The sequence below is a fragment of the Arvicola amphibius genome, chromosome 6 (assembly GCF_903992535.2).
Source record: "Arvicola amphibius chromosome 6, mArvAmp1.2, whole genome shotgun sequence".
Taxonomy (NCBI): domain Eukaryota; kingdom Metazoa; phylum Chordata; class Mammalia; order Rodentia; family Cricetidae; genus Arvicola; species Arvicola amphibius.
In genome coordinates this window covers 158,386,233-158,400,549 of record NC_052052.2, presented here as the reverse complement: position 1 = coordinate 158,400,549, position 14,317 = coordinate 158,386,233, and the positions used below count along the sequence as shown (strand labels likewise).

Below are 14,317 nucleotides of genomic sequence, written 5' to 3'. Positions count from 1 at the left end.
GTGTCCGGAGGAGACGCGCGCTCCGACCGACTTTTCGAACGCAGTTGGCCCTCAAGACAAAAAAAAAAAAAAAAAAAAGAGAGGAAAAAAAATATGAGAGCGCCGGCCAATGACGTGGCAGCAAGGACCCGCGCTCGGACTTGGTTCCGCCCCCTCCGGACGAAACACAGCCTGGGCCCTGCTATTGGTCCGCGAGCCCTGTCACTTATCGCGGCGGCCAGCCGCAGGGTCCTCGCGGTGACTGGTTCCGCCCAGGCGCGAAATGTAACGCGGGAAAAGCCGGAGCGGGGGACCGCGGCGGCAGGTTGTTATTCTCGGGGACTCTTGTCAGCGCCGCCTGCCATGAGCCGGCGGCTGTGAGGCGCCGAGGCGGAACAGCGCGGGCGAGCAATCCGAAGCTCGAGCCGAGAGCGCGAGGGCTGCAGACGGGCCGGCCGGCATGATCCGCGGCGCCCCGGCACCCATGGCGGAGCCGCCGCCGGTCATCTTCTGCCACGACTCCCCGAAGCGCGTGCTGGTGTCAGTCATCAGGACCACGCCGGCAACGCCTCCGTGCAGCAGCAGCAGCGGCGGCGGCAGCAGCGGCGGCGGCGTGGGGGAGCCCGAGCAGCCGCCGCCGCTCGTCCCCACCAGCCCGGGTTTCAGCGACTTCATGGTGTACCCGTGGCGCTGGGGGGAGAACGCGCATAACGTGACGCTTAGCCCGGGGGCGGCGGCGGGCGGCGTCGTGTCGGCTGGGCTGCCCGCGGCCGCTGAGCTCCCGACGCTGCGGGGTGCGCCGCCATCCACCGCCTCGGTGACCGCCGCGTCGGGCGGGGAGGACGAAGAGGAGGCGAGTAGCCCAGACAGCGGCCACCTCAAGGTGAGCGGCGCGGGAGGGCGGGCGGGCGGCCGGCCGGGGCGCGGGGCAGCCTGGGCCCGTTAACGGTGCGGCTCGGCCGCGGGGCGGGGCGGGGTTGGGGAGGAGAAGCGGGGCGGCGGGGGCGGGGGCTGACAGGACGCTGACGTCACTGCCGCGCGCCAAAACCGGACCCCTGGGGGCGGGGCGGTCACGTGACGGGCGCGGAGCTTAGGCCGGGCCGAGGGCAGCAGGTGCAGCGGGGTGATGAGTGGGGCTGGCCGTGTCCGTGGTCCAGACACCCCGCACTGCTGTTCCTGATCTCGCAATCTCAGGCTTCTAGATCTGGGAAGAAAGGTTGTGAGCCCCCGGCTCCAGCCTACATGGGGGTAGGGGTCGAGGTATCAGTGTAGCCCTGGCTGGCCGGGGACTCCCTAAGTAGACCGGAGTTCCACCCTCCTTTACTTTCCGAGTGCTGAGATTCTATGCTAGCGCCACCATGCCCAATATACACTTTCTATCCGGAGCAGCTGAGGCTTAAGAGTTGTTAAACCGTCTTCATTAAGATCGCATGGTTGGCTAGTGGGAGTGCTGGTCAAGATTTTGTGGGGAGCCTTGCTTGAGTGTTGGTACAGGGTGACTGCTTGGATGGACCCGGTACTGTGTCTGTGGAGCTAGACTTTAATACTTTACAGTCGTCAGCGCTCCATAAAGGTGCCGGTAAATTTGTGTGTGGAATAAGCATTGACAATACGAGATAGATATCCAAGTTCTATTGGTTGGGTGCCTGAATAACGTAGGCTTGCTACATATGTATCAACTACTGGATAGAGAGATACTTTGTTTATAAATTGAAACAAGTTTGGTCCCATTACAGTCTTGAACGAGAATGTTGAAACTGTTTTAGTGGAGGAAATCAGTCTTTACCTGTGTCATTATTATTGGAGAGCAGTTAAGTTGTAAGACTGCTTTGGCACACTTCAAGTACTGAAGTTGCACGTCAGTGCATATCTGAGAAAGCAGTCGAGGTGTTGATACCTGTGTTGGTGTAGGGAACAGCTGCTGTTGCCGGCTTTAGGTAGTCTCTCCTAGGATATCATCTTAGGTGCCTTAGGTAGCTATCATTTTGTGTTAATGCTTTAGTCTTTCTTAGAATATGCCTTGTAAGGTTAAGCAGTGTAATGGCTTACATGCACAAACACTTGTGGAAGGTTTTGTATTTGTGACTTTAATTTTTAATTTTATTACTTTATGTGTATGGATGCTTTTGTTGCATGTATGTCTGCACTTGTGCATGCCTGGAACTGGAGTCATAGACAGTTATGAGTCACCATGTGGGTGCTGGAAATCTAGCTTGAGTCTTCTGGAAAAGTGCTCTTAACCACTGAGCTAGCTCTCTACCCATTCCTCCCATAGCTTAATCTTAGTTTTAACTCAATATGTTTTTGGATTATCAAAGAAAAATGATGTTGTAAAATCAATGGTTCTCAGCCCTCCTAATGCTGTGACCCTTTAATACAGTTGCTCATGTTGTGGTGACCCCAACTATAAATTATTTCATTGCTACTTCATATTTGTAATTTCTACTATGAGAAATTGTAATGTGAATATCTGTATTTTCTGATGGTCTTAGGCAACTCCTGTGAAAGGGTTATTTGACCCTCCCCCACCAGGGGCTACTACCCATGAGTCGAGAACCACTGTTGTAAATAAGTAAAATCATAACTGTGTTCTTTTTTATTTGAGTCAGACTTATATTTACACAGATCTGTGTAAATGTTCTCACAGTGCATAAACTTGAGTTTTATTTTTGCATCTTCACCTCTTTTAGAGGAAAATATACCAGAAGTAATGTGGAAGTGAAAAGGCTGTTACATATGTATTTTTTTCTTCTCACAGAATATTTGTAATTTTCAGAAGTAATTTGATGATAGATTCTGTCTTTTTTATTTTCATTGGTGAAGGGATCCAAGTGCAGCTCCAGAAATTCATTTAGGATTCTAAACCTGAGAGAAAGTGCAGGACTCTGCTTTTATTTGAGAAAGGGACCTTTTCTGGTTTCTGGTCAAGGTGTTGGTTTAAAGAGGGAGTTCAGTGCCCCTTATGTTGTTACAGTGATGATCTTCGTCCCAGGCTCTGAGTGAATCATGGTGCTTGGCTGAGTCTGCTCACTTTCCAGGAAGATGGAGTCTGTGCGGTAGCGGGTGTCAGCAGCTCTTTGCACTGAACAGCTGTGAGCAGTGTTTACTTTCTGTTTGTTGCTATGACTCCTAGGGGAGGTGTTAACATCTGAGTTGTGCACACTCTGTATCAGCTTTCTGTTGCTCTTTTTGTGTCTGTACCTACGCTGTCTTCCTGAGTGGATAAAGAATATGTCACCTGCCTGCTTGTTTTGGTTCCTCATTACAAGATCACGTAGCACTATTGGTGTAACTGTTACCATCGTCACCTGGTGGTTACACTTTAGGAGGGAAAGGACAGGTGTGGCATTCTTGTTTTCCAGGATAGTGTATCCCCCAGCCAATGCCCCCATGCTCATGATGGATGCTTTGGGACCCAAGGGGTCTGCTTCTCTGATACCATTCACTCCTGCCCCTGCCTGTCTTGTAGCTGTGCATGATACTTGTAGCATTGTTGGGTTTTCCTGTAACCTATGGATGTGACAACTTACCTGGAAAATAAAATGAATTTTTTAAAGAAAAACATGTCGTTTTAGATGAGAGATAGTACAGACTTCCCATGAACACTGTTCGGTTCTGTCTTGCTGTTGTTGTTGTTGTTGTTGTTACTGTAATACATTTGTGGCACGCTGGAATGCTATCAGCTATTTGTCTTTTGTTTGTTGGTTGGTTTTAAGATAGAGTTTCATTTGTAGCCCAGGCAGGCCTCAGATTCACTTGTAATCATCCTGCTTCTACTCCTGAGTGCAGGGGTTACAGGTATGTGCCATTATAGTGTCTTGATTTTTTTTTTTTTTTTTTGAGGCTTATGTAGTCTTGGTTGGCCTTGAACTCATAAAAATCCATCTGCCTCTACCGAGTGCTGGGATTAAATACTTGAACCTGTTTTTTAAATTAAGATAAAACTGTATGACATTAATTATTAACATGAAGCGTACAATTCTGACATTTAGGATATTGACTGTTGTACAACTTTGAAAACTTCATCACTGTCCCTGCATCCATTGCATCCCTGCATCCACTGAACAGTGATCCTAGAGCCGCATTTCCCAGCACACAGAGAACGATCCTTTCCAGTTTTGCAAACCAAGCCACAGACGCTGGGAACTTGGCTTGGGTTGTACTGATGTCTTTAGACCTTCAGATTCCTGACTCATGAGTTGTAATCTGTTTTCAGCTATATCAAAATGGTTTCTCTTTTGTCTTGTACATCTTTTGAGTATTTAATTCTCTAAGGTTTTTTTTCTTTCTTTCCGTTTTTCCATGTGTTGTTCACTTACAGCTTCATTCTTTGTGTCCAGGAAAGGGACCTAGGATACATTAGGATGTGTTTCACCCTGCTAAGGCAGAGTCTGTCCTCTTTCTTTGTGGTCCTGCTTATTTGCCTTACGCTATTGAAGTCTCCAGATTATTTTGAACTATTTCTTCCATTAATGTCATTTTTAATTGTGCATATTAGGGAGTCTATTTGGTATGAAGTATTTGTAATTATCTTTTTTAATGTCCTTTTACTAATATAGTCATGTTTTATCTAAATTAAATCTTGTGGAAAGCATGTAGTTGTTATTGAAAATCTCAGTCTTATCATTTTAATGGGAGACTTTGCCCTCCTCATTTTCAAAGTAGTTACTGGTGAGGAAGGACTTCTGTTGTTTTTTTTTTTAAATGTTCATTCAACTTGGTCTGTTTCCCAATTTCTTTATTGATGCCTTGCATGTTGAGCTGACTTCCCTCATACACCATTTTAATTTCTTTTTTAAACTTCCTGGTGATTGTCCTGAAATTATTAATTCACCTTTTAAATGTATAATAATTTATTTTGAGTCCACATTACCTTAGTTTCAGTAGCCTGTTAAAACTGCACCTGTGCCGTTTTCGTTTATGATATCTCTTTCTAGGGCAGAGGACTGAGATTAAGCTCAAGGCCTCCGGCATAAGCAAGTGCCTCTACCCCGAGCCACATTCTCAACTGTGGACATGTTTTGCTTACCCACCTGTTACACTGCTACAGCTTTCACGTTCTTGTGTGTTGAGCTTGATCAGCCCCAGATAGAGCTTCTGACTGGGTTCAGGGTTTTCTGGGAGTATGCTCAGTTTTCTGTGTTTTTTGGTGTCCTAACTTTACAAAAAAACCTCTCCCTGATTTTTTTCTCCCAGGCTTTTCCTGTGTCTGCTTGCTTTAGCTGAAACCAATATTTTGGTCCAGAGAACAGCGGGTTTTACAAGGTTCATGAGCAATGCCCTCTCAATAGTTAAATCCTGACAGATATCCAAATTAGGTGAGGCAAAAACAAGTGCTTTGTGTCAGTTCATCAAATGCCCAGCTCAGGTCACAGCAGACAGAATAGGGTCTGGCCTGCCGTCTCTGCAAGTGGGGACCAGGGTCACACACTAAGAATATAGACATTTTGAAAGTTGCTACTGGGTAAAGAAAGAATGGGTTAGTGAAAATGCTGTAAGGATGTTTGTTGATTCAGTATTTGATGAGATGGTTGCTGGTAGACTATACTAGGTCTGCGACCACTGAGTCTAGTTTTCTGTTATCTGTGCAGAGGTGGGCTATTGGAGCCCATTCTTGCTGATGCTACTCAGTTTGTATCTTTTATTTTAATATATATATATATATATAATATATATAATTTCATTTTACATTCCAACCCCATTTCTCCTTATCACCCACCCTCCCTCCCCTCCCCCAGCCCACTCCCCATCCATTTCTCCCAAAGGGTAAGTCCTTCCTTGGTGAGTCAACAAAGCCTGGCCCATTAAGTTGAGGTGGCAGAACCAGGCCCCTCCCTCTCCTGCATTATGGTTGAGCAGGGCATCCCACCATAGGTAATGGGCTCCAGCAAGCTAGCTCATGCACCAGAGACAGATCCTGGTCCTACTGCCAGGGGCCCCTCAGATAGACCAAGCTACACAGCTGTCTCCCACATGCAGAGGGCCTAGTTTGGTCCCATGGAGGCTCCACAGCTGTTGGTCTAGAGTTCATGAGTTCCTACAAACTTGATTCAGCTGTCTCTGTAGATTTCCCCTTCATGATCTTGACTTCCCTTGTTCATATATTCCCTCCTCCCTCTCTTTGACTGGAGCTTGGCCTGGTGTTTGGTTGTGGATCTCTGCATCTGGTTCCTTCAATGACTGAATGAAGGTTCTATGATGACATTCAGGGTTTCGCGAATCTGATTACAGAGAAGGCCAATTCAGGCACCCTCTTCTCTATTGCTAGGAGTCTTAGCTGGGGTCATTCTGATGGATTCCTGGGAATTTCCCTAGCACCAGGTTTCTCCCTAACCCCATAATGGCTCTATCAATATCTCCCTTTCATTGTTCTCCCATTCCATCCTTCCCCCAACTCGACCATCCTGTATACTGCTTTGATTATAGGAAATTATATTAAAGTCTATAAAAAATGTTAACAGGATGGAATCCGACGTGGTAGACCCAGAGCAGACACTGTCCGGGACTTAATAAATGAAGGAGAACATTCATCCAGTAGGATCCGCTGTAACATCTGTAACAGGGTGTTTCCGAGGGAGAAGTCACTCCAGGCTCACAAAAGGACTCATACAGGTAAGATGACAACGTGTAGAAATGGCTAGAAGTAATACTTGGTTAGTTGGGGGCTCGAACTCACAGAGATCTGCCTGCCTCTGCCTCCTGACTGCTGGGATTAAATGCGTGTGCCACCATTGCCTGGTTGCATATATAGCTATCATGACTGTAAATGTGTCTCTAAGTAATGTGATGTTAAGGGATGTGTCATTGTTTTAAGTCATATTGAAAGACTTGTAATTGGTTAAAGTTTGTCATTTGCAATAAATATGTTAATTAAAATTGATATTTTTGAGCATCTTATCTAGCTTTCATTGTGTTTTATGTAGAATTTTAAATGAAGCAGAAAGTAAGAGAATTTCTGCAGGAGACTCCTGTGGTAAATAAACACCACAGGACACTTCATGAGGGGTACAAAGTGCTGCTGAGAGCCTATGTGAGGATTTGAAAGGGTGGGTTTATGGGTTTATTGATGGGTTTTTTTTTTTTTTTGAGACAGTTTCTTTGTATAGCCTTGGCTTCCTGGAACTAGCTCTGTAGACCAGGCTGGCCTCTGCTTCCCGGGTGCTGGGATTTAAAGGCGTGCTCCACTATCACCAGTATTTTTAAGATAAGAAACAGATAAAAAGGCATTGCCTCCTGGCTGGAATGTCTCTTCTGGAGGAAAATAAAGACCCTTCTCCAAGTAGCTAATGAATTTGGTGACATTGCCTGCAGAGCAAATATTAGGAACCGCTTAAAAATCAGCAGGCAACTTTCAGTTGTCCAAGGAGCTCAGCAGGGCTTGGGATGGTCTGAGGAATTACTGGTACTACAAATGAAAAGCAGTGTTCTGTGCTGGTGCGTCCAGCTTGAGGCACAGTGTATGGAGGCTGGAGATCAGCTAGCAGGCTATTACAGCATCCCCTCTGGTGAGCGAGACCCAGGAAATAGCCACAGAGTGTATCAATCAGGAAAGCGCTCATAGCTGGAGTGTTGAGGAGAAAAGTATACAGAAGCTGAAGATGCTGCTAGCAAGGACTATAATCTGGGTTTCTAAATCCTCAAGACCTAGAGGAAGAAGGGTGCTCTGTGGAGGAGGGCTGCTCTGGTGTGTGGGGCATTGCTCACTGCAGTTCTGACCCCTGTAAAGAGGATTGTCCTCCTGTCCCCTCCTCCTCTTACCTTTCTGCCTCAGGTCTGATATGATGTCTGTCTTCTTAGGTGAGAGACCATATCTGTGTGACTATCCTGATTGTGGAAAAGCCTTTGTTCAGAGTGGACAGCTGAAAACACATCAACGTCTTCACACCGGAGAGAAGCCTTTTGTCTGTTCAGAAAATGGTATGGTGTTAAAAGTGATATTTTAGAGTAGTTAGAGTAAGGTTTACTTAGATTTTTAGTAACCAACTGGTAGTTTTACTTAGATTTTTTGAGAAGAGAGAATTGTTGAAAAGCTTTTATAAAACATAAATCTACCCCCATGCTATGGATTAAGCTCAGATCTTGGCTCATGCTAGGACAGGTACTGTATTAACTGGAGTATATATATCTTCTTTTTAAATTTTTATTTAAGTATGTATTTTATGAGTGAGTGCTCCATCTGCATGCATGCCTGCATGCCACAAGAGGGCATCAGACCCCATCATAGATGGTCGAGAGCCACCATGTGGTTGCTGGGAATTGAACCCAGGACCTCTGGAAGAGCAGCCAGTGCTCTTAACTGCTGAGCCATCTCTCCAGCCTCATTGTATATCTTTTCTAAAGTGATCTATTTTTATATCCATCTATTTGTGTGTGTGGTCGGGAGACTGACTACTTGGATTTAGGGATCAAACTTAGGTTATCAGGCTTGGCTGCAAGTGCCTTTACCCATTGAGCCATCTTGCTGGCCCTTGAAATGTTATTTTTTAAATCACAGTGTCAAAAAAATCATTTTAAAAGTGCATAAATTTTCAGTTATATTTCAGTATAGTTCTGTCCTTTTTTGGTAGTTTTCTTGATAATTTGTCTACATCTTAATCTTATAAATGTTTACAGGGCATTTATTTTTAGTTTCCACATATGAGAGGAAACTTCTTTTTCTGAGACAGGGTCTCACATGTAGCATTGCAGGGCCCGGAACTCACTATGTAGACCAAGCTGGCTTCATCAAAGAAATCCGTCTGCCTCTGTCTCCTGAGTGCTGGAATCAAAGGTGTGCAAAACCACAGCTGACATGATAGAAAGCGTAGTTTTCTAAATTTATTTTATGAGCATGTGTTTATCTGCATGCATATATGCATACTGTATGTGTTCTTGGTGCCTACAGAGGTCAGAGGAGGGCATTGGATCCCATGGATGTGACTATAGAAGTTTGTTTGGTTATAGAATGTATTGGAACTGAGATGTTTAGTATGTCTGAATGTCCAGTTTCTAGTGAGCATTTCTTCTGTGTTTTAAAGGCTGCCTAAGCAGATTCACCCATGCAAACCGCCACTGTCCAAAGCACCCCTATGCCAGGCTGAAGAGAGAAGAGCCGACGGATATACTCAGCAAGCATCAGTCTGCAGACAACAAAGCTGCTGCCGAGTGGCTGGCAAAGTAAGGCTGTGTGTGTTGTCTCCCAGAAAGGTGCCTTTGGGGCTTGGGTTCATGTTACATTTTGAGAATTCTCCTCTCATTTTAAATAAATTACTTTTATACATACTTTATAAAATAGTTCAGATAACCCTTAATTTCTTCGTGGGATCTATGTGTGATAGAAATGAAATATAACAGTTTGTGTGCTGCCTCAAGAATAGTCTCATTTCCTTTGTTTCACTGTTAAAATATGGAACACTCATGAATTTGCAAGTCATAGCAACAAGGTGGTCAGTATAAAAATATTTCTCTTAGGATATTTGACGTAAAGACTTGTCTGTTGCAAACATCCTTACAGATTCTCGGCAGTGCTGCTATGGCTCACCCCCCCCCTCCCAGCCCCGGTGGGCCAATGTTTGTTAGCACGGCTTGTTAGCAGCCGTGCAACTGTTGTTTGGGGCCTCTGCTCTTGACTGGAGGACTCCCTTCTTCCTTTAGCCATTCTTTTCATCCTGGAACTCGGTCTGTAGTCCAGTCTGGCCTTGAGCTGACAGAGCTGTGCCTGCCTCTGCTTTACACATGCTGGGATTAAAGACGTGTGCCACCACGCCCAGCTGTTGGTCATATTTCATAGGTTTAATGTTTAATCCTGCCAAAAGTTAACCATTGTCTCGCCACCCACTCCTCAGAAAAGCTGAGCAGTAGTGGCACATGTCTTTAATCCCAGCACTTGTGAGGCAGAGGCAGGTGGATCTCCTGAGTTAGAAAATAAGAAAGGTGGTGTCTAAGGATCATTCATATATAATCATAGAGGTAGGGGGGGGTTGTTTGTTTTTTCCTGGTGTTGGGGATTGAACTCGGCCTTGATACATGTTCTGCAAATGTTCTACCCTTGAGCTGAGCTACAGACACGGCGCACCACATGGTGTAATGGTGAACACATGATTAGAGCTTGGAGTATGAGGCTGAAACAGCAAGGGCTGACTATAGACGCCTGAGGGAGGAGTCTTCTCCTGAATTTCATGCACCTGTGGAAATGGGTCTCCCATGTGCTACTTCTGAATAGTCACAGAAAAACAATTACTAAAGAACCGCTTTAACAACATTCCATTTTATTAATATATCTTCACTGGATATTGTAATAGACTTCATTAAATACATAAAAGTCTATCAGGTAATTTGATCACAGTAATTCCTCTATATCCCTTTCTTCTAGTCACCTTTATTCCCTTGGACATTCTTGTTTCTACTATACACATCAATGATTTAATGAAACTATATAAAATCTGAGATCCACAAATGAGCGGAAACATGATATTTGTCTTTCTATGTCTACATAATTTTGTTCTTTATGGCTGAATAAAATCCATTATATATGATTTACTGTTGCAAAGGTGGTGGAACGTGGGAGGATGGAGCTGACCAATGAGGCTGACTACAGTCTCATGCAATAAACAACCTACTTAGAGCACCAGACAATTTATACCCTGAGGGCTAAGAGGAGCCACGTGAGGAAAGTGCACAGGGGCAGCACTGAAAGTTTTCTCGCAGGTGCTCAGAACCTCCTTACGGTGGTCCATTCTTAAACCGTGTTCTGACAGTGTGCATCTGCAGCATTTTCCTCATTTGTTCATCTACTCAGACCTAGGCTGATCCATAATGTGGCTACTGTGAATAGTGCCGGGGTAAGCCTACATGTACACGGATCCTATGGGATAGCTGAAGTGGCTGAGCTATTTCTATTCCTATCAGTATGTAATAGGTCTGATTGAGGTAAGATAGGATCTCAATGTAATTTTAATTTTTCTGATAGTTAAGGATGTTGAATTTTTTTAAACATGTTTATTTCCTGTTTTTGCTTCATCTTTTGAGAACTACTTTTTAAAAGCATTTATTTTGTGTGTGTGCTCCTGCATGTATGTTTGTGCAGGAGTTCATGAGGGCCTGAAAAGGGCATCAGGTTCCCTGGAACTGGAGATACAGACAGTTGTGAGCTGTCATGTAGGTGCTGGGGAGAGGAGCTAGTGCTCTTAACTGCTGACAGCCTGATATCTACCATGTAAATAATCTGCCTGCCTTTCACACAGGTACTGGGAGATGAGAGAGCAGCGCACGCCCACCCTGAAAGGCAAGCTAGTTCCGAAGGCTGATCAGGAGCAGCAGGACCCGCTGGAGTACCTCCAGTCTGATGGCGAGGACGATGAGAAGAGCGGCGCCCAGCGCCGACTGCAGGAGCAGCGAGAGCGTCTGCATGGGGCCCTGGCGCTCATTGAGCTGGCCAACCTGACAGGGGCGCCACTCCGCCAGTAGCCCTGACACTGACTCTTCACTGTACAAAAGTACTGCCCAGCATACTTAAAAAGTAGATCCTTGGGCATAAGCTAAGCACCTTATTTGCTTATCATAGGCTGCTATTCTGTAGAAACTTATGAAGAATGTTGTTGCCTCAGACATGGGGTGAGAGAGAATTGCACTTTTTTTTTTATACAGAAATGGATTAGATGTAAAGTTTAAAATATTTTGTAAATATGGACTGCAGTTACAGGGTAGAAGCTACATGTTGTGGGAAGCTAGGTTTTGCAAGTTTAATGCATTCATTGAAAGCAGTTCTCACAGGAAGCACTTTGTGAATAAGACATTTGTATGAAAAAACAGATTGGTACAAATAGCCAAAGAAGGTTGAAATAGATTATTTATAAGATCATTTTAAACAGTTTTAGTATGTGTGACAGTACTGTAAACACTGAAACAGGGCAGTGTGAGACATATGTATAAGATACATATTTTTTAAATTGTAAAATCACATGCCCATTAAGGCTAGAGAAATGGGAGGCCAACTATTTGTAAAGATGCTATAAGTTATAGACTTGGAAGAAAATAGGTATTTGAGGATCTTGGTAAGGGGTAGTAGTTGAGAGTTTTTTAAACTGGTGAAAAATGAGTCTTATCCCATCTTTCTGGGCTTTTTAATTCACTGTAATGCTGATGCCTAGAAAGCGCTCCTCACCCAGCTTGTTGCCTGGGGACTTTTGCACATTGCTCAGCTGCTGGGCCTGAGTGATTAATCTTGCAAAGTCTAGGTAACCCAGCAACTGGTGTGTGTGTGCGTGTGCGTGTGTGTGTGTGTGTGTGTGTGTGTGTGTACGTACACCAGAGAGATCTTTATGGGCCCTGTAATGAGATTGGCACTTGTGTTTATATTAATAAAAGGGACATCTGCAGGGTTGTTTTGTAGTGAAATGTTTTAGGTCTTTTGATAGTAAACACTAAATTTTAATTGTACTGCTTGTTTAGCATTATTAGCAAGTGGAAGCCTCCATATTTATATTCTCAGTGCATATTCCCACCTTTCTGCTTCACTTCAGAATAACATGCCAAGCTATTTTGTGTTCACTAAATTGAGCTATCAGTTAAACACTTGAGTAAATATTCGCTACTCGAGTATGCAGGCTTCTGAGATAGTTTTAACTGTAAGTGTGTTGTCTGGTGGTTCAAAACCATTTTCTCCAATTAGATGAAGTTATTGAACACACGTTGTGTATTTAGGAATGAACAGAATCCCAGGGCCAGGCAGCCACATCTTTTATGGAGTCAGGAATCTCTGTCACTTGAGCTTTTGTTCAAAGGGGAATGAAATTAGATACAGAACACGGTGATTTATAGACCCCTTAACTGAAGACTTCAAAGTAACGGGGAAGATGGGCTCCTCAGTGCCTTTTCTCTGAGTTGAGAGAGCACCCGACAAGTTTAGATTACGCACTATTGAGGATGAGGCTTTGTTATCAGAAATCCCAGTGGTTGTAGTACACTGGTAGTTAGATTGCGCAGCCTGGAGGGGGAGGAGGGGAGATAGCACTGGTGTGAAACTGAAGTGGTAGTTACAATAATGTGTGTGACGAGGACACACTGTAAAAATGGAGTCCTCTGTACAGTCAATTGCAGATCTTTAGGGGCTTTTTGTAATGACAGAATTTATATTTGTAATGGTCTAAGAATTTTATTTGTAGTCTGGTATGTAGACTTTTAACTTGGAGCACTTATAAGTTTGGTAAGAGACCATAGCATCTGAATTTTCTTGGTTTGGGGTTCAACATTGTCTCTAGAACTTTCCCTCAGATGAATGGAGTATGTGGGTCAAAGTGCAGCACTCATCAGTATTGGGAAGTCTAGAATCTGATCAGCTCACCTTAAGGACAGCAGTACAATTTGAAAAATGCAGTTAGCCAGTTCACAGATGATAAAAGGGCTTAGTTTCTCCAGCTGACTTTGTCACCCATGTAGTTATGTTCCCAAGTATTTTTATTTGTATGATTGGACAGTTTAAGAAATTATTCCAACTGCTTACCATTGGCCATGTTTTAAAGGGTATATATATATATGCTATGTACTTGGACAAAATACATTGACATCTAAAATTTGAGGTGTGTTATGACTGCTTTTTGTTTTAAAAATGTGGTTACATTCAGATTTTTGAAGTGTTTTATGCTTCATATGGCTAAGTTGTAGTTTGGCAGAGTTAACAGCATATTAATAAACATGCTGTAATTTTAAAAGATGCTTTGAATAAAATTTTATTTTAATTTAAAGCTTAAAGGACATGGGTCATTCTTGCAGGTTTTATAATTTATTTCTCTATCAAAAATAAAATAACTGCTATAAAAACAAACCCTAAAAAATAGAAACAACCCATAACCTGACATCCATTACCTTAGCTCTCTCAGATAGCTTTTCTAAGGTTCAGGGCCTCAAAAAAAAAAAAAAATAGGCAAGCATCCTACCACTGAATTACATCATATATCTAGCCTTTAGCATTATATATATATATATATATATATAATATATATATATATACTCTGAATTACTGTTTCTTTTTTGTTTGTTTGTTTTTTATTTGTTTGTTTTTTGAGACAGGGTTTCTTCTGTAGCTTTGGAGACTGTCCTGAAACTGGCTCTTGTAGACTAGGCTGGCCTCAAACTCACAGAGATCCGCCTGCCTCTGCCTCCTGAGTGCTGGGATTAAAGGCGTGTGCCACTATGGCCTGGCCAAATTACTGTTTCTTTAAAACTGTTTTGAGACAGTGTCTCACTTTGTAGCCCTGGCTGACGTGGATTTCACTCTGTAGATCTGTGTGTCTGTGCCTCTTGAATGCTGGGATTAAAAGTTATTACTGTATCGATATTGGCTTGGTGTGTGGATGTTAAT

At 43.7% G+C, this 14,317-nt stretch overlaps 1 protein-coding gene across 2 annotated transcripts; it reads left to right on the top strand.

Moving 5' to 3' along the window:
• Positions 1–274: 274 nt before the first annotated feature.
• On the top strand, positions 275–13,700 carry Znf367 (zinc finger protein 367). 2 transcript variants are annotated; one of them, XM_038333911.2, is made up of 6 exons: positions 1,071–1,227; positions 3,769–3,777; positions 6,441–6,591; positions 7,777–7,896; positions 8,997–9,135; positions 11,202–13,700. In XM_038333911.2, exons 1-6 carry the CDS (start codon positions 1,222–1,224, stop codon positions 11,422–11,424), a joined length of 648 nt encoding a protein of 215 aa, XP_038189839.1. In that variant the 5' UTR covers positions 1,071–1,221; the 3' UTR covers positions 11,425–13,700. The 2 variants fall into 2 exon arrangements, with proteins under 2 accessions (XP_038189838.1, XP_038189839.1); XM_038333910.2 differs by lacking the exons at positions 1,071–1,227; positions 3,769–3,777 and adding an exon at positions 275–862.
• The last annotated feature ends 617 nt before the right edge of the window (positions 13,701–14,317 follow it).

Coding starts and splice junctions, on each gene's coding strand:
- Znf367 (XM_038333910.2), top strand. CDS start 440: ATGATCCGCGGCGCCCCGGCACCCATGGCGGAGCCGCCGCCGGTCATC. Junction 863..6,440: donor CAGACAGCGGCCACCTCAAG/GTGAGCGGCGCG, acceptor AAATGTTAACAG/GATGGAATCCGACGTGGTAG. Junction 7,897..8,996: donor TTTTGTCTGTTCAGAAAATG/GTATGGTGTTAA, acceptor TGTGTTTTAAAG/GCTGCCTAAGCAGATTCACC.